Source organism: Polistes fuscatus, unplaced genomic scaffold, assembly GCF_010416935.1.
Source record: "Polistes fuscatus isolate 324 unplaced genomic scaffold, CU_Pfus_HIC Scaffold5, whole genome shotgun sequence".
Classification (NCBI taxonomy): Eukaryota; Metazoa; Arthropoda; class Insecta; order Hymenoptera; family Vespidae; genus Polistes; species Polistes fuscatus.
In genome coordinates this window covers 8,268,593-8,289,390 of record NW_025113129.1, presented here as the reverse complement: position 1 = coordinate 8,289,390, position 20,798 = coordinate 8,268,593, and the positions used below count along the sequence as shown (strand labels likewise).

The window sequence follows — 20,798 nt, the reverse complement described above, 5'->3', positions numbered from 1 at the left end:
ATTCTGTGAGATTTCATTAATCTATGCATATATTTATAATGTACAAACTTAACAATTATTAATAAACTTGTGGAAATAAAATCTGGTACGCGTAACATTTGATAAAAATTGTTCACGATAATTGTCTCATAAACGGAAGAATTTTCGCCATATAAATTCTACTTTGTTATGCGGTTACCATAACGATATTAGAAGCTATTCAAATAAGCCTCCGTACTTAAATTGGCAAAGCAGACACTTTTGGTGCGAGGAAGGTCATTTCGATTTGGCTATTATGGTAATAATTGCGAATCCCTTCCCTGTAATTGTCGAGAAATAAGACAGAAACGGCAAATGAAATGGGATTTGCTATGGAAACGTTACCTCTTTCCTGCACTTATCTTTTAAATTTCTGAATAAAATACTATATACGATAATATGAGTATTATTGTTAATTTGATAACGAAATAAGACTTAAAATTTTTGAATTTTTGACAAAAGACATTAAAAAATATTCTCTACTTTTCTTTTTAAAACACTCTTACAAATACATTTCATTTTTAAATCGGGAAAAGAGGTGTCATCAGATATATAATATATTAGAAAATAAATTCAATGAGAATGATCGTAATAAATCGATTTTTTTTTCCTTTAGATTCGATATATAGATCCTCTCGTCAACTTTTCGTGGATATCCAATACGCATTTTTTGATCGAAGTTTCACCGAACGAAAGGTTACTTTCACGCTTCACTAAATTGAGGCAAGTCGCCAAAAATACGCACGACCAATCGATTTATTCCGTCGTATATTTCAGGATTAGCGAAGTCCGAGGTCGAAATCTCGAGAGAATATTTACGGCCTAGACTTCGATACGTCACTCGATAAATCTAAACCGAACCGAATTAATATCGAATGTTGTCAAGTTCGACAAATAAAAGTTGTGGAAAGTTTAATACATGTAATTGAACGAACTGAATAATGAAATTCGCATGATTATAAAATGAATGAATTATCGTGTAGTTTGTTTTCAATTCGAGGAAACATCTTTTTGTCTGGACAATAAAATTCTTCATATTGCAAGATACATAAATGTAATCATTAAACCCTGACGCATAATCAAAATGGTTGAAAGAATTCAATGCATTCGAATAATCATAGCTACGGTATGTTCCATGCAGCAAAACAATTGTGCGTGTAATGATAAATTTAAAGTGTACAGAATCACCGTCGAGAGCGTGGTCACCGTTTCAATCTCCATGGTATGTGTAGAATTTGTGGAATGATCATTATTGTGTTCTCTTCTCCCATTCTCTTCTCTTTTACCGTTTATCTGATTCTTTTTTTCTCCCTTTTCCTATTATTTTTTGTTTATTTAAGTATCATCAGTTATTCATTAAATGGTTTCCATAACATGATACAACACATGGATGACAAAAAAGATACTTGAAATCGTTTGAGTATCGTGTGTCAAAATAATTACGTATTAAAAATGATATTTTGAAAATAGAATCACAAGAGAACACGTGCATAGATATTTAATTATCAAAGATCGGAGCTTTTACCTGTTAAACGATTCGATTTGTGATTCTCTCGGTAATAAGTCAACACGTATTCGCTTTTGAGTCTCTTGAGCCTCGCTATCCTTGATTAACTCGTTCAAGTAATCAGCATGAGAGATGAAAATTCTTGAACGAGCAAATTGATGTATCATTAGAGAAATGCATCTTGTTAGTGCCAAATTACATTTTCATAAGTAACGTAATATCCTATTTGTGAATTATGATGTATTAAACATTAATCTACTCCTTAAGTCAGACCGAATATCGTGATATATTAAATGATTGATTATTCGTATCTCGTATTTTACGATTTTCTATTAATTTTTCAAACGAAAGGAACTTTTTCGGATACTCGGAGATTTCATTAAGATAATCTATAGGGTAAATATTAAAATTTCATGATAAAATGTTGTTGAAAGGATCCCAGTTCATTATTGTAGGCGTTGATTAAAAAATGAAAGTATATAAATTCATTTAGGATGGAACTAACCATTTTGCAAAAGACGATTCGAGACATTTTCTCGGCGATCAATTTCAATTAACCAACGGCCGAACAGCGGCGTTAGCACACCGAAGAATATGCCTAAACGCCCTCCTACATAATTGATGCGTTCGTTATTATCCCCCTTGTCGTCATTCAAACCGTGACAGTCCAGGGGTTATTTTCACATAAATAATGATACCAATTAGCAACTTCAGCTACTCCACAGTAGCAATCAGTTAACGCAGTCAATTACTTCTCGATAAGGGAGGAAAACTCTTTCAATTGCAAAATGTGCTATACAATAGGTAGATATATCTATAGTTAATCACAGGAATATTTGGATATAAACATAATTATACCAAAATCTGTGTTAATGTTTGTTCAAAAATTACAAAAACACTGTAACATTAAAAATATTTTATATAAAAGATTATGTAAAAATGTTATAATAAAAAAAATTGTTAATATAACTCTTATCATAAATAGAACAACGATTATTTTTATATTTTATAATTACATAATAATTGTTCAAATGTAATTTTGAATATAGGACGTAGACGCTGAACTAAATTTTCAATATCTAGTAAAAATTTCATAGTGTTTCTCGTGTTTGATTTAAATAAAATAATTCAATTCGAAAAATTGTCCAAACATTTCTGTGATTCAGTGTAGGTGTTTTTCTTTGATATTGCGTCGTGTCAACGTTCGACATTGATTTTATATATATATGTATGTATGTATGTATACAGATACTTGGGTATACACGTATGCATGAGAAATAAATTATGATAGTTATTCAAGACATAGTTTCTTTGAAAGCAATACCTGTTTTGTAGAAGAAAATTTTACGCTCCGATGTAGCAGGCAAGCAAGCAAGCAAGCAAGAAAGCAAGTAAGGAAGCAACCAACAACGTCGAAACTGACACAAACTTTTTGTCTCTTCGTTTTAGCGAATTTCTTAGAAAAGCAGCTGAAGAATCTGAGTTACGATTTTTCTTTCCTTCTTTTTCGGCTCGACGACTCTTTCATATTTTATTTCAAAGACACATACTTATGAGCTTTCTGAACAAGGTATATGCAAAAGTATTTTTCTACGAAGAAAGAACATTGCCTCTCTTACATCTTATAACTTCCATCGTCTTATGAGGGACGACGATTTTGTCATAAGAATTCTTTTTATATTACGATACAATGTAACATTCTGTCTGTTTTTATAATCATTTATAAAAAAAAAATTTCATTTTCTATTAATAATAATTCGTGGAAATGTTTCTCCACTGAACTTCAAATAATTTCATTAAGAAAACGTTGAAAAATCGAAACGTCGTAAAAGTTCTCCCATTACTGCAGAGATTAATTTTTTCGTAAAAGATAATGTCATGTTTTTTTTAACAATAATAAAATATCATTAAAAAAAAATATATATACATATAACTTATTACTTTCTCGTATTACATGTTCTTGAGAATACACCTATATTCGTGAATAATAAAAACGTAAAAATATATATTTATAAAACAATTTATTTTAGAGAAGAAAATGCAAACGAACAAAAAGAAAAAGGAAAAAAATAGGGAAAAAGGAAGGTACACGTCGGACCAAGTTAAAGATTTTCAAAAGAAATCGTCTATACTTGGTAGCTCCTAGCTCTCTTGTAATTCCTTCGTTGGACGGTGATATAGATAGATGGCTTCTAGATTTCGTCGGTGGTCTAGCCACCGACGAAAAAAGGAAGATAAAAAAATTAAAGGTTGAAAAAACGTTGGAGAAGAGACGCGGAGAAACGATGAAGGAGAAGGCTCCGTGGCTTGGTTAAGCACGGATAGAAGAGAAAACAGAAAAAGAAAAAGAAAAGTTTACGGCGATTGGAGACAGGACGAAGAGGATTTCGTCCTTTTCTAACGCGAATAGCTTCGATCTATCCTCTGGATCACCTTCGACTGGCTTTGCTGTCTCGATCCTTTTGGTAAGCGTTCCTTCTCTCCCTCTTCCTATCCTTCTCTCACTCATCCTATCCACTCACTCCCTCTCTTCCTTTCCATTAAAGGAAGGAGGGAGATGGAGTGTCCTGGAAAGCCGCATACCGATCAATGTCACACCACCGTTTGCTTGTGTTCACGGTCTTACATTTCCTGTCTACCTATCGTCGTCCTGCTGAAGTATCAAACACCTGTGCTTTCAGGAAACAGATCGGATCTACGAGAGCTTCTGCTCTTCTCCGTTCTTCCATATCGAATACGTGGTTTACGATAGCTTACTCGATTGATGGATATTTTGCTAATCGATAAATATTCATTCTATTTTTATTTATTATAAATATATTTTATACATATGGTTCAACGAGTATCATTTTTCTGGTTTTATATATTTATTTCTTATTTATATTTACTTGGATTATTTAAATGTTTTTTTACTACTCGTTGAGAAAAGAATGTGCCTAATGTTTGAAACAATGAATTTTCGTTTTTCTCTTCCATGCCATCTAATTAATTTTCTTCGTCGCAAGGGTTGATTCCCCGACACTTTTGGGGAACTAAAAAGAAAAAGAAAACAAAAAATAAAGAAAAGAAAAAGAAAACAGGGAAGTAATCCCATACGGCTATTCTAAACGAATTTTCTTTCCTCTCTCCTCGTTTTTCCTTCTTTTGCTTCCAAAGCTCGGCTCATATTCTCTGGCATCCATTAAAGTCAGTTGTGAAGTTTGCAAAAGATTAATGAGTTAGTAATGGAGTTTGTAGCTTTGTTGTTGAATGGTTACAAATATTGATCTCACTTTTCTTTTTAGTAAAAGAGCTTGATTAAGAAAAAGGAGCCAGGAACTTTAAGAATAAAAGTATGCGCGAGAATAAGTTAAATTTCTTGTTTTTAAGGGAACACTAAAAAAATACGACGAGTTTGAAGTTTTGCTTAAGCGTGTAACTTTCGACATATACTCATGGAAATAAATATGCAAATATCACGATGAAATATTTTTATTGATATCAAATACATTTTTCTCTTACTCTCTCTCTCTCTCTCCTTTTTATACACATAGAAATTTCTGTTATTTTCATTCTGATCATAACTTATTATGGAATTTTTTTTTGTTGATACCTATCGCTCCTTCATATTAATATGAGTAATAACGCAAATTCCACGATATTGCGGTGAGAAATGAGTAATTGCTCTTGAATCGGTATGCAGATGAGTTCGAAACTAGATTCTGTTTTTCATCGATGAAGTCGATATTACGAAATAGTAGAAGCATCTGAGTAAATCGAGGTATATACTGGGAGTGGTAGGGGTAACGAACTTGGGCAAGATGTTAGTGAATTTGCCAGTTCCATAGCCCAAGGTTGTAAGAGTTAGAAAGAGAGAGAGAGAGAAAGAGAGAGAAGAAGAAAGAGATAGAGAGAGATAGTAGAAATGGTAGTAGGAGTAGAAGAAGATAGAGAACTGCTATACGGTGATTAAATTTCCGCGTTGCTCCCTTTGCGAAGGGTTGTTTCATAGGAAATTTAAACAAGATCTTAACAAACGGTTTCTCTCATCGTCCTTGAGGACGCCGCGCACACGATCCTCGTATCTTACATCTTGTCTCCTTTTCTTTATCGTCGACTTGCCCTGACTTCTTAACTTTCTTATTTTATGAGACTGATCCAACAGCCTGGAAAAGTCCTCCTTGAGGAAGAATAAGGTAAAATAAGAAGAGGAAATACCTTTTAGTAATGTACGACGTAATAAATGTTTATACGATTTCGTATAATAAATTCGTACTTTTCAAATCTTTAGAAAAAAGAAAGAGAATGAATAATACATTAAATTCAATTGTGAATGAAAAATGTCAAGAATCGTTAAAAATTCTTTGATTCCGTATTGTTATAGTTCTATAATAAAACATGCATATGTATTATAAAAGAATTATTTAATATCGCAAGATAAAAGTATGTTGAAATGATTAATTTTTAATACTTCGGAAAAAAGAATAGAAAAAACAATTTTCAATGAAATATCGAAAAATAATAACGCATTTTATTTCCCGAAGGAAAGGATATGATTTCATCTTGTACCCTTGAGATTCCATCGTCAGCTGTCTGTCGATCTTTTCCTTTGACATCTCTGATTCCGTATCTTCCTCCGTCTTCGTGTTCGTTTTATCTCTCATCTCGATCCAATAATATTTTAGCAGTGTTGGTCGGTAAAACTTTCGTTGGTGAAAATATCGTCGGCATCTAAGTCCGTGATAAACTCATTCCCATGATAGCGATGCTATTGCTCACCGGTAGTTAATTATTGTGGATTAAAACGCTACAAAACTTTGTCGTCAGAGAGGGAGTCTGTTTTCGTAGAAAAACTTTACTGCCCATATCCTTCCAAAGTTGAAAGTTTATTTTTATCTCTTTATTTATCGTTTTTTTTACACGACCAAATTAAAGTTACTGGTTTGTAGGATAAGGCGTTAATATTCTCTATCGCGTTACTCATTTGCAACTCTTCGTTATAAGGTAAGTTATTTTTTAAACTCGATAATTATGTGAGATAACCAAAAAAAAAAAAACGAACAAAATAAAGATGAATGTAACTCGTATCACTATTTCAATGTATTATTATATACATATACCTATGTCAGACAAATAAATCAATATCTCTGACGTAGGAAATAATGAATTTAAAAAATTAATGTAAATTAATGACATAAATACTGAATATAATTATTACTTACCTGTTTAATATTTTTTCAATTAGGAATGGTGATGTATAATTAAAAATTCGAGTACAATGTGGAATGAAAATAGATCGATAAGTTGTGTCTCTTACGTTACGATTCGTTTTATAAATCATGTTTTAAGTTAATTTACAAAGTAATACATAATTGTAATTGATCGATATTTTGTCCATTAAATTAGCTGAAAAATATACGATCGTAAATCTATGCGAAGAGAGTGAAAGCGATCATTAATCTATCGTTTCTCCTTTCAATTATATACTTAACGTTCTAAGAGCACGCAAGATATTAAAAAAAAAGAAATAAAAATGAAGAAAGAACGTCGATAATAATAAATTATTAAGCAGGCGAGAAGAAATTTAAAATAATAATGAGCTACAGAGGCGTGCATCTTTGTACATCCGTTTATTATCATCATCATAGTCGTACTTTGACACTGGTTATTTAAGAAAGATAATGTCTAGCCTCTTCGTTATTTCTTATCTGCTCTTTCTCCGCTCTTATTTCTTGTTTTGTTTTTTTTTTATGTTAGTTTGTTTGTTTGTTAGTTAGTTTGTGTTTATTTGTTTGTTTGTCAAGGTATCTTGGCGGTTCGCCAAGCCTCCAGAATTAAGTTCGGAAGCAACGTTTCAGTACACTCGATGCTGTCACCGCCGATAATGGTTTCGTATTTGAGCTTTTTCTTTCTCACTCTCCGAGCTTTTTCGCATTCGTACATACGTATTTATTTGTAGTCGAACACACGAGCAAACCCTTTCTATCTCTCTCTCTCTCTCTCTCACTCACTTACGCATACACACATACTCACACACATACATACAAATGCACATGCTTTTTTTCGTTCATGCAGCGCTCGATAAAAGTTCTTTCGAGCATCTCTAGTTCTCTCTCTCTCTCTCTCTCACTTTCTTTCTTTTTTTTTTTTAAGCACTCGCCCTCGTTCCATTATACGAAGCACATTTCGCCACCGTGGTTTTCTTTTTTGTTGACCGCCATCATCGTCCATCTTCAAACTACCACGCCTATCATCTTCTATTTCGCGCTCCGAACGTTATTGCCTCTTTTTCTTTTTTTTTCTTCTTTTCTTTTCTTTTCTTTTTTTTTTTATTTCCTTTTTGCACTCACTTGCGTTCTAGCAAGGAGTCCATTTTCCCCAGTGCACCACAAAAGAAAGTTGAGCTTGTAACCCGAGCGACACACTCCCTTCGTCATATGATTATTGTCACTTTCTCTGCCGCCCGTTTCACGCGTTCGGTTTTCAACGTCGCGCCGTCACCAACGTCAACGTAGTTTCTCTCGTTGAGAAACGAGACAGGACGTAAGTGTTCTCGGTGTATTGTTTTACACGCGTGCGCGCGCGTTCACTTACCCTTTCGCAGGTCCTTCTCTATTATCCTCTCTTTATATTCCTTTCTCTCTCTCTCTCTCTCTCTCTCTCTCTCTTTCTTTTTTTAACACTTTTTTATGACTCCTTTCGCAAAACCTGCATACACAGTTTGTTTTTCAACTTTTTCGACAGACGTAACTCGTACGTACTATAATATGTTCTTTTATGTCGTTCGAATATCTACGAATCCAATAGCGATGAGTCAAGTCTTGAAATTATTTAGACTTTCACTTTGTTAATGTTGTTTCGAACGTTCTCTCAAAAACGTATTCTGGATATACATATCGTATTTTGTTTTCATTCCTTGCCTGTGATAAAACGTTTTTCAAGATCGAATGGCGTCGATCGAATCGAACGACAGAATGTCCGTCGATAGGGTCCGTTCGGTCGAAAATGTTATACGTTTTGAAAACAGAGCTCATAGATAGTAATCTTAGTTCTTTGAAAGAAAGTCGACGAAGTAAGTAAAGTTTATAAATCGTTGGAGTTTCACGATATCGATACCGAGGCAACATGTTCGAGATTACTTGAGAATCTTCCTGAGATATTCGGCAAGAATAACTTTCCTCGATCGTTCGAGTATCGATTCTCGCGTCCTCTCTTGTTGTTCCTCAAGTCGCCTGTCTCTTTCGAAGAGTCTGGCGCACTCCGATTCTGGTCACCAAAGTTCCGTGCTCGGTGTTAACGTATGAACTTCGATGTTTTCGTGACGATGGTATCTATCTCTTCGACGAACGGTAGCACGTCTGGATAAAACTACGGTCAAAGCTGCAGCTGCACCTAAAGCAGCACCAACGAGAATCAACATTCCGGGATGAGCGCCAGATAATTGTTCGGACAATCGAGTACCGGAATCGGTCGCACGACCGTTCAATTCTTCTGCTATCGTGTTAGATACTATCCCGTTAGTCAATACATATTTTTCTTTCGTCAAGTTATTTTCTTTCGTCAGGTACTTCTCCGACATGGTCGTCTTCGTCTTCGTCGTCGTCGTCATAGTCTTTTCCTCACTCCTTGGATATTCTGTAAACTTAGATGTCTTCAACGAAGGAGACAAATCTTTACTGGAATTCGTTAGAAACTTTTTCAACTTCTCGCTCTTCTCAGTTTTGCCTTTTGCTTCGGAGACGTTAATGTTGATGGAAGAAAATGCAGCTTTGTCATCTCCTTTCATATCGATCATTAACTTTCCTTTTCCCTTGCGCCGTAAATTTTGAACGCTACTGTCTTTTCTTCTCAAGTCCGTACCTTTTAACGTGGGCGAAGTTATGTTTCTAAAGGACGTCGGTGCCTCGTAAACGCGAGGCACGTTCGTCGTCTTTATCGTTGAATTTTCCACAGATGTGACGTCCATTTCGTTCGTGGAACTGGTAACTTCGCGAGTTGTCGTTTTCGCCAAGTTAGAATAATTAGCAAACTCCTCCCCTTCGTTCGTTTCGAAAGTTGACTCCGTGATATTCGCGAATCCATTGATAATATCGTTAGAGGAAGACGTGAAAGACGAACCGAACGTTTCGTTTGAAGTTCGGTCGAGTATGAGAAGATTCGGCGATGCGGTCAATGGGGTCGATCTACTGGTCGATATCAACGTGGAAAGTGTTATGGGTGGTGAGGGTAGATCGTGTAGATAAGTTCCTAATAGTTCCTCGGGAGCTGCGCATTGAGAGATTTCGAGATCGTAGGTTTTCTCTTTGTGCTCTCTTAACCATTGTCCTAACCAGTAGAGATCTTCCGTGCAATTCCACTCGTTTCCAGTTAGTCGTAATACACGAAGTTGTGGTAACAAGTACGGCAAGTCGGATCTAAGGGTCGTAAGATTCGTCTCGGAAAGGTTTAATTCGAGGAGACTTTTGCAAGCGGAGAGAGCAGCGTCGTCCGTCAATAACTGTCTGGCAAGAACGGGACTTCGCGAAACATCGAGAACAATGAGTCTTTCCGGTGTTTGTACGGGAAATGCCATGTCACCTTGTTGTTGGGATTTTTCTTGAAGGGACGTTAATCCGGAAATACGAAGCTTGGCAAGATTACTTGGACCACTCAAAGCATTAACGGTCAACGCTTTGACAGGATTATCGGACAGATCAAGTTCCTTTAGCGCGACCAGTTGACTGAATGACCCCACTTCGATTTGATCGATATCGTTATCGTTCAACATGAGAGATCTCAAATTACGAAGTTCCTGGAAATCGTTTCCTTTCAAAACGGTTATGGCGTTTCGCCGGAGGTTCAGAATGGTTAAGCTACTGGGTAGACTTCCGGGAGTCTTGGTCAAAAGATTTCCAGAAACGTCAAGCTCCTCGAGCACTTCCAATCGCCCTAAAGCGTCGTCCTCGATCTCAGTGAGACGATTATCGGAAATGTCCAACATTCGTAGGAGAGGATAACTGTCGAGGTCACCGCCTCTGATGGTGGTCAACTTATTGCCGGCTAAACGTAACGCTCTAACGGATCTGGTTAAGGCTGCTGGAACTCTTGCAAGACCCGTACGTGAAGCGTCCACTGTTTCTAATCTTCTCCCGGTGCCGAGTAGGAGAGACACATCCTTCTCCTCCAAAGGATTTTCCGCTAATCTCAAAACCGATAGTCCTGGTAAAGGTTGCAGAGTTCCCGAAGCGGCCTTTGCCAAGCCGTTCCTTGAGACATCGAGTTCTCGAAGTTTATCGAGACTCTCGAACCATCTCGCGCCGAGAACTTGAAGTTGGTTACCGCTGAGATCTAACTTTTGAAGAGAGTAAAGAGGCGTCAAGGCGCTATCCGGTAAGTCCGCTAGCCTATTATCCGACAAGTCGAGGAACTCGAGACGATCCAAGCCGCGAAACGCGTCCTCGTGCACCACCGCGATCTCGTTATGCCGTAAATGTAAGCGCGCCAGTTCACTGAGCGTCCTAAAAATGCCGACGTTCACGTCCTTCAATAAGTTATTCGATAGATCAAGACACGTCAAACCGATGAGACTCGACACTCGCGCGTCACTCAAGTGTGCTAGCTCGTTGTACGACAGATTTAACGATCGTAGCCGTTCAAAACCATGCCACGAGACGTTTAAGAACGTCAGCGAACAGTTCGTCATCGTCAATTCGTCCAAATAGGGGAGCGCCGTCTCGATAGGAGCGCTTCGGCTCTCGTTCGTCGTCGTTGTCGTCGTCGTCGTCGTCGTCGTCGTCGTCGTCGTCGTCGTCGTCGACGTCGTAGTTGTCGTCGAGGACGTCGCGTTTGACTCGAGATAACTCGATGCCTCGAGCTCGATCAAAAAACTTGTTACCTCGTGTTCCCCTGCTTCCTCCACGGACAATCTCCTCGTGTTATCGGGTAAGTCCGATAATTCCGGCACGCGACCACGACACGTCACATCCGCGAATACCGGCGAATCCCTGTCGACGATGACACCTTGTTGACAGACGCAAAGATCGGGACAAGCGGAACCGCTCGCCATCAAGGCGAGCAATATGAATGGAAGCCACATCGCTTCCAACGACTGCGACTTCACATCTCGACGCTCCTCCGTTTTTATCCTATCTCGACGTTTCCGACGAAGGCGATGACAACTGTTACAACAAGTAGAATAACGACGACGTACCTACGGAGAAACGTCGTCGATTCAACGATCCCCGCTGAAATCATCTACGAAATACTCCACTTGAACAAACTACTAACCCACTAATTCGTATTATTATTTTATTATTTATTATTATTATTTATTATTATTATTATTATTATTATTATTATTATTATTATTATTATTATTATTATTATTTTTGGGTAGAAGAAACGCGTTGGAACGATCTACGATCTATCCTATCTATCTCGGTCGGTCGAGTCGAACGTGATGTCCATAAGAAGGACTGCCAAACACTGCGGCGACGAACTCGCAGCTGCACTCGCTTTCCTTCTACCATCCCTCTTTCACCCCCCAAACTCCGATTTGCCCCTACCCAGCAGACGCATTCCATCCCTATCTTCCGTTTTCCACGGGGCGCCTCTCTTTCTCTCTCTCTCTCCCTTTCTATCTCCCTCTTTCAGCCACTCTCGCTCCTCTACCGCCACCTGCAACCCTCTTCCTCGTCCTCCTTCTCCTCCACCCTTCCGTCGTATCTTCCCTCTCGTACCTACCATACACCTACTTCCACTTCCATACCAACCACCACCAGCCGTCGCTTTTGCTCTCGAACTCGATAAGGGGCGCGCGCGCGCGCGCACTCGCGTTTTCCGACAGCGTACTGACGCCGACTGATACGGAGAGGGGTTGAAACGATGAAAGAGTAACAGAGAAAGAAAATTAACATTGTAGGTGGGAGAAAGAGAATCTAGGAGAGGGAGAATCGGTACCGTGTGATTTCACGAACTACCGCCGATGCCATCCGGCTGGCTGCATGACTGCTTGGCTCGATGCTTCTCTTCCTTGGATGCTTCCTTGCTTGCTTGCTTGCTTCCTACCGCGTACAGCTCCTCTCTTCAATTTCTTTAACTCGATTCACCTTCTACGATTGCGATCGAGCGAAAAGAGTTTCCAATGACGCACCGTTTTAACGCCGATCCCTGAAGGGGTCTCTATCTTACGATGTTCTTTGGATTCTTAAGATCGGAGACTTTGATTGTACGATTTCCTTCTCTCTCTCTCTTCCTTTTTATCCTTCTTACTGGTTCTCGATGCAACGAGAGATCTTGGGGTTTGTATTGGATCGCAGTTCAAAGAGACCGATCCAAATTTGCGTAAATAGCTCAACTCACTTGGGATTTATATTATGAACCTAGAGTCAAAACTACTAAACCCTACCACAGCTCAAATCGAATTCTAGAATCTCTCCTTTGATCGAGGAAATGTAGACACATCCCCGTTTTCAATGGAATTCGATCGAGCAATATTTTCCTATAGATCATTTCAATACCGATCATTCAAACGTTTATAATCGGATTACCCATTTACTTCAAATATGAAAAACAATCGTGAATAATTGTTTACACATGCGTTTCTTCGATACACGCGTATCACAAATTATACTAGTTCTCGTTTTTACGCGTTTCGATGAATACAATACTAACGATCAATTTCGTAGCAATTGTGAAGAAAGACCGGTTCGAAATTGTTTGACGATCGAGTGGCTTTAAAATCAAGACTGATTCGCATATTAACCTTAATTAGATATCGTCAGGAGGCCATTTTATTGACGATCAAGTTAGTTCGTTAGAATATTGATCTATCGAGAATCCAGTGATGTTTCGTATTTTCTCCCGCGATATTTAACAGCAATCAGGTTTGTATTGATGCCATTTTCAACAACATTTAATAATTAGTTTGCGAGTTGGTAGCATTAAAGAGGGCATCGATATACTCGTATAAAAAGATGAATAAAATAATCGTTTTATTACTCAAGAGAGCGTTAATAACGCTTGACTATAATTAAACGGTACCTTTTTATGATATTAATAACGCATAGCATTTTTTCCTTTTTTCGCTTTTATCGAACTCTATTTTTTTCTTTCTCTCTCTCTCCCTCTCCCTCTCTTTCTCTTTACGACCGTACCTACCGTACCTACCGTAGTTTAATTCCGAGTCGTGTCTCGCTAAGGTTTCATTCTGGATTTCGCTCGAGCACCGACATGTAAATGGTCGGAATAGTGTGCTCGTGCCCGACGTTTCTAATAAGAGAGCACCGTGTATAGTATATGTGCATAGAAGAGACGCGCATATCTAAAGAACGTACGTCGTACAGGACACTCTTTGAGTTTATAAAGAAGTATGGGAATAATTTTGAAGTTTATACGTCCAGCTAAGAAAATTCTTGCGAAAAATCATTCGATGGTAAACGACAAGGAGACGTGGTACTGGTAAACTCGTTCGAACCGTTAACGTACTTGTGGGAAGGTTCTATACGACGATATCGTTCGAGCGACTTCATGTTCGCATAAAGCGAACACGCAAAGTTCTCCTGTTGCTTACATTTGTGTGGGGCCATCAAATGTTTTTGCTTTTAAAATTCGATTCAAAGCTTTTTTCCACATAATCGAGCAAACCATTCTAGCTTTTTTACAAACCGAAACATCTGGCTAAAATCAAACATCGATGAATAAAAACGAATGTTCCCAGATGCTCGTATTAAATAATTAATAAATTAATTTGTATATTTAATGCACGATTGAATAATCGGTGAATTAGATAAGGTTTGATTTTTAAGACAGTATTTGTATTACGGAGAGTAACTCGGTTGAACTTCATACGATCTTTGGTTTAATCCTACGTCTCCAAACACCTTACGCGCTCCTATACAGGTGTATATATACATAGGACTTTCTTGGAAGCGGAATGCCTCAGAGGTCCATAAATTAGTTTCTCAGCATCTCTAATCTATTGGGAATTACTGCATCACTTGCTCTTGCTCTTACGAAACGATCGAACGTGATCTTGGTGCGACCTATATTTACTCTATCTATGCATCTACCCACTATCTCATATAAACGATTTTTAAGAAATTTATTATCTTGATGAAGTATCGCACGTTAAGAACCATAAAACTTATTTCTGCTATTCATCGATTTCTTCCTTGCTCATGAAAATAGGTAATGACGTTGCAGGAATTGAGTATTCACCTACACGAATCTAAAATAATGTTTCTTCAATGATTCAAATCTTTATCGAAGTTCGATAAACATGCTAACTATACCGTGGAATAATTTAGTATCGGACTTATCAATTTTTCATAGAATTTTACAAAATTTATACTATTCGTATATGCGTTATGATCCCATTCAATTACACCCTGTAAACAATACTGTAATACCATAGAATTAAAAAGAACAAAATATCCGGTTAACTTTGCATTAGCGTGAATTATTATAATTTTGCCCCGTTTTTGTCCACCGAACGTTTGCAACGCACTTTCTACGAGAATGATTAATGGTCGAATTAACGATTAAGTTTATGCGTAACAACAAAAGTTCCTAGTAAATTGTTCTTGCATATTTCCCATGTATCGACGATTTGAATCTTTCATGTGACAACAGTGGCATGCAATCCACGCGGACCTTTTTAAACGTATCCGTTTGATCAAGTGCTGTGTAAACGTGCTTGAAAAGTCTACTTTTTGTAGCCAACAACCACGCTATAACGGTACACTCGATTGCCGATTTTGAACGATCGTGCGTTAACGACGTACCGGAACTTTCGACCATTTCCTTTATAATTTGTTACAGTATGTTCACAGAAATGTACTTTTACGCTCTCAAAGTCGATTTTCCAAAGATTTTATCATGCCATAACCTTTGAGAAATTTATAAATTATGAATGAATGTCCATCTAACTTAACCAAAGTATCCTCATCAATAAAAATAGATTTTGATCATTTCAGATAATAAATTGAAGACGACGCCGAAAAAAGTTAATCGATACTTGGAGAAAAAAAGAACATTAATATAAATTACAAAGTTAATATTATTTTACTTGAATTTATTAGATCTATATTAATGATCGATGCATCGTGCAAATTCAAATTTAAATTCAAATAGAATTGTTCTTCCGGGTGTTTCAACATTTGGTTATCAGTGTAGGTACTCTAATTAGAATTTCAACGCGATACCAAGCTTGGAAATTAAACTTCCCCAACAGTCTTGGTCATTTTCTTTAGAGACAAAAAAGAACGGAAACGATAAAAAAGAAAGAGAATAAGAAGAAAAAAGAAAAAGGTAAGCGTAACGTGTTCGGCGAACCCGAAATATTTTCAGTCGCTCGAATGGGAATAAAGAGGAAGCGACGTTAGACGTCGTAACGAAAACCCTTCTTTTGTGTCTTGCGGTGTCGCTCGACGTGTAATTTCCCCCGAAACGGAGAACAAAATCCTTGCGAATACTGGCCGCTTGCGCGTGTTACAAAGTTACTTTTACGAGAGCAGTAGGCAAATGTAAATGGCGTGGGCGTGAGGGAAAGAAAACTGGCACGAGAAGCGGATAGTACCACCCAAGAAAGATAGAAAGAGTGAGAGAGTATGCATCCTTTGTCTCTCTTTTTCTAAGAGACAAAGAAAGAAAGAGAGAGAGAGAGAGAGAGAAGAGGTTCGTTGAGAAAGGCACGAAGCAAGACAAGCAAGCAGGAGCATGAGAAGGAGAATAAGGAGAAGTAGTAGGAGTAAAAGGAATAGGAGGAGAACAAAGAAGGTGGTATGGGCGGTGAGATGTTTGGTATAGTGGGAAAGAGAAGAGGAAGTAAAGGGGATGAGACTGTCGGAGTTTGTAATTGCTGCGGCTTTAACGCGCTGGTGATGGCCGATGGCACCCGGGACTGGGGTAATGGTCTGCACCAAATGTCTCTTCTTGCGAGAAGAGCGCGAGGGAGATCGAGAAAGGCGTCGTGAAAACCAAGCGGAGACAAGAAGAAGAGCATTCGGTACGACAGCCGTCGTGGAAGAGATCTTCCAACGGAGAGAGAGAGAGAGAAATAAAGAGAAACTGAGATAGAAGGAAGTGGAAAAGGAACGAGAGAGAGAGAGAAGGGAAGAGTGACGTGAAGAGTGGCGAGAAGGGTTAAGAGAAAGAGGGAGTCGGAGAGTATACGAGGCATCGTTCTTCTCTTCCTGGCACGACCACCATCGTCGTCTTGACGTTCCTTTTCCCCTTCGTTGTCTTTTCCTCTTCGTCTTCTTGCCGTCGGCAAGCCCGCAGCTGCTGGCATCAAGCTCGGTTTTCTTTGCCTCTTCTCGCTTGATCTCCAATCAGTGTATCGGCCATTGAGTGCACAACAAGCCACTCTTATAGCAAATATTTTAATCCGAGGGTGACTCGTCTTTCGAGAGTCCCACTCGTTCTTTGTCTTTTTCTCTTTCGGTTTCTTTTTTTTTTCTTTTTACTTTTCTTTATCTTTCTATTGTATTATAATTGCGAATAAATATTGTTCGAACTAGATTATATTTAATAATAGGCAATTAATTTCCTTGATCTTTACAGATATTATTAGCATTAAGACTTTTAAGTAAAATGAAAGGTTACGAATGAAGTTGTTTAATATTCTTATTAAACAATGAGTAGAGTTTTCTTAATTAACCACGGAATAAGATTCGAATAGCGATACCTTTAATTTGATTGCAAGAAGATTTCTCGAAGTTTCCAACGGCAAGATGTGACGTTTGACTAAGAAAGTTCTCTGAGTGGATGCCAACGTCGGTGGTAGACCAATTTACAAAACAATCTGCATTTCGTCAGGCGAACCGTCGGGATCCTTAACACGTCTAGTTTATCTCAGTCTATTTCTCTCTGTCTTTTCTCTGCGTCGAGATCGTTCTACGAGAATGACACGCGTAAGCTCGAAAAAACATGAAACGCGGTTTCCATGGAGAGAGAAAAAAGGGAGAGAAAATAAAATAGAGAGAGAGAGAGATAAAAAGAGATAAAAAGAGATAAAAAGAGATGGAAAAGCAGGAAGAAGAAAGAAATAACCGGTGACCTCATAAACTTCGATCGACTCGTAAAGAATACCTTTCTTTTCTTTACGTTTTTTCCCCCTTTTTGCAATTTTTATTACGTGACTTGTAAAGTTTGAGACGAGAAAGGAATCAAGCGCGGGGTAGTTTGCTTATTGAGAAGAAGCCGTTGACAAACGAGAACAGCCTGTATTTTCTACTCGTGAAAATAGATACGTTCTTCGTATATCCTTCTTCTCTTCAGCGGCAATTTCGTCGGCAATACACGTACGCACATAAATGCACACCAATATGTTTCTTCCTGTGTCGTATTGCTAGATGCCGCTGCTGGATGTTTGCATGTTCAGCAATTTAATCTTTATTTTCAGTAAAAGTGGATCATCTTGCATTTTTTCAAATTATCTTCTTTTCTTCTTCTTCTTCTTCTTCCTCTTTGTTTCTTTATTTCGCGTGCTTTTAAATGTAAATATTTAAAAAATTCATAATTAGATTTATGGCCAATTTCTATAGCGATCAAACGGTCACTTTAATGTTCCAGTCGAAATCTTCATATTTTATCGGGTTAGTAGAGTTAAATATAATTTCATTCTCGGTGAACGCGTATAGGTCGAGATTATCGATCGATTTACTCGAGGAAGCACAATGATATAACATGTATAGCTCTCTTCTCATCGAACTTGAAATATTTTCATGATAAAGCTTATAATCTTGCAGCTTCAACGCGTTAGAATCTCTTTGAACTTTGATTTCCAACTTGGAATAGAATTTATCATTATGAAACATAGGAAGGAACTATAATACTAATCAATCAATCAAATCTAATTTAGAATACTAATCAAATCAGTATTGATGTTATAACAATAAAATATGAAATTTTGTGTTTATTTAATTAATTACTTTAATTAGAGTATTTATAATTTGTATCAAAAGGATTGTGTTTTTCCTGATGTATTTTCAATCGCGTGTGCACTTACTTGCGTATATGTACCTCATCGGTCAAAATTATCGAAAATTGGTATAAATGAATGCCGTATCTAATTTTTCTTAACATTTGTTTAAGAAATCAATTGTTTGTTCAAAAAATTAATAACAATTTGTCGTCTATCAAACAAAAAAGAAACATTTTTTTCTGATTAATTTCTAAAATTTGTTCTAATTTTTAATTTTAAAATAGTAGTAGTAATACTAGTAGTGACAATACGTATTCTGATGTTAAAAGAAAAATCTACGTAGGATAGAAAAGGATTCAATGAATCGTCGTGCTGAAACGCGTACATAGATCGCTATAGGAGCTTTAAATTTCCATTACTCCTCTAGGATTTGATGTCTCTAAAATCTATACATATCCACGAATAGGATATTCCTTTCATTCTTTTCACAAATCCTCTCTTTCGATAGACGAAATATTACTTTTATCTATATCGATATATCTAAATACGTAAATCTATAAATTTAAAGTATTAGTCATCATTTTTCCTCAAAATTACGCTACTAATCGTCAAATTTTACTCTTTCACAAAGAATATAAGGATATGCAATCATGTCATTGCATTCGATCAACGAGGACGAATGATTACGTTATATTCATTTTGATGAAATAAAAATACAGAAGGAGTAAAAAATGCGCTCCAAGAAATATTTCCACCAGAGTTTAAAAGAAATATCTCTTGATTCCGTTGATTCTTGTTCTCCAAATATAAAAAGGAAAGTAAAGAACCATAGGGCGTTCAAGATTGCGTTGCGATTTATGAAATTTTTAATTCTCTCGCAAGGCATTGTCGCTTGTCTTTCTTATGGTTGGGTAAAAGTTGCCCCGTGGTAATCCGTTTGTATTGCGAAATGAATCGGAGAGATGACGGTGTTGGTATTTAGTATTGGTGTTGGTAGAAAGTAGTAATAATAGTAATAGTAGTAGTAGTAGTAGTAGTAGTAGTAGTAGTAGTAGTAGTAGTAGTAGTAGTAGTAGTAGTAGTAGTAGTAGTAGTAGTAGTAGTAGTAGTAGTAGTAGTAGGTTGGTAACAGTAGTTAGTGTTGGCTCTTAATGAACGAAGTAGAATAGTTGCGTTGCAGGCAGGTAAAGGTACCTACAGGTGCACCCTCGGGGGTTCACAGCAAGCTAGTAGAAGCGGAAAGCGGCACAAACGGTCGTTCTCCAAGAGCAAACCAGAGAGAGAGAGAGAGGGAGAGAAGGAAATAGGGGAGGAAAGAGAGAGAGAGAGAGAGAGCATGGTGAATCGGGTGGAACAGTGGACAGATACAAATGTTACTCGAGATGAGTAAGAGGGAACAAAGGTATCTGGGGGGTCATTTGATATCTCAGGATAAAATAGGAGCGCCGGAATGGCCCGAGATAAAGGCGAAAGGAAGAAAACTGCGGGCAAGCGAAGAGATGTGTGTCACGGGACCGGGGAATGCGGGACGGGGGAAACTGGGGGTGTAGCTATTTTCTTCTTTCTCTCTCTCTCTATCTTTTTCTTTATTTTTTTCTTTTTCTATCTCTTTCTTTGCACCACTTCTACTTCTGTTCGTTGATGCTTTTGCCGTTACTGCTCGAGTAAACCTGCACGGAACGTTTTTCGATGTAACGCGTTCTACTTTTCGTACGGTACCATTTTCTTTCTTTTTCTAACTTGTACTGTGTGTGTGTGTGTGTGTGTGTGTGTGTGTGTGTGTGTGTGTGTGTGTGTTTTGCATTGTTGTTTTTTTTTTACTTTGGAAAGTAAAGGACAAAAATCGAGGCTTATTTAGTAGAGACGTTTGTTCCATTACATATGGTTCTGTTGTTGTTATTATAATATTCGTAGTTTTTATATTGCATTTTCTTTTCTTTTTTACGTAACGATATGTGTATTTATACTGGTATTTTGTAGCTACATTTTAGAAATATTTCGCTTAGTATTATTGAGCAACCGATCGTTCGACGATACATACATTTATGAATGTAAACATATTTTCGATGGAACCGACGGTGACTTATACGAGTCAAACGAATGTCAGTTTACTTGGATCCTTCACGTGAACAAAACGTAACGTCGTCGTTTCATCATCCAATACATTTTATTTTTACAACTAATTAATTTCCAATCCTCGTCGTTTTTATCACGTATATTAATTACGTATATTTAAAATATTTAATAATTGTTCTTCCTATATCTAATAAAAATCGACCACGTACAAAGGCAGGAAGGAATTATTTTCGTCAAGAATCTTTTTGAACCGGAGAAGAAATTTTACGAGCTTTTCATTTCCCCAGGTGAGTTTTTACACAAAACAAGAGA

The 20,798-nt window shown here is 37.4% G+C and overlaps 2 protein-coding genes across 2 annotated transcripts in view; one reads left to right on the top strand and one right to left on the bottom strand.

Annotated features, from left to right (window-relative positions):
- LOC122522624 (protein timeless homolog) overlaps positions 1–20,798 on the top strand; it is a 159,663-nt gene that overhangs the window by 36,834 nt on the left and 102,031 nt on the right. The window lies entirely within an intron of this gene.
- Positions 8,172–11,994, bottom strand: LOC122522625 (insulin-like growth factor-binding protein complex acid labile subunit). The gene has a single exon (XM_043643855.1). It carries the CDS (start codon positions 11,577–11,579, stop codon positions 8,775–8,777), a length of 2,805 nt encoding a protein of 934 aa, XP_043499790.1. The 5' UTR covers positions 11,580–11,994; the 3' UTR covers positions 8,172–8,774.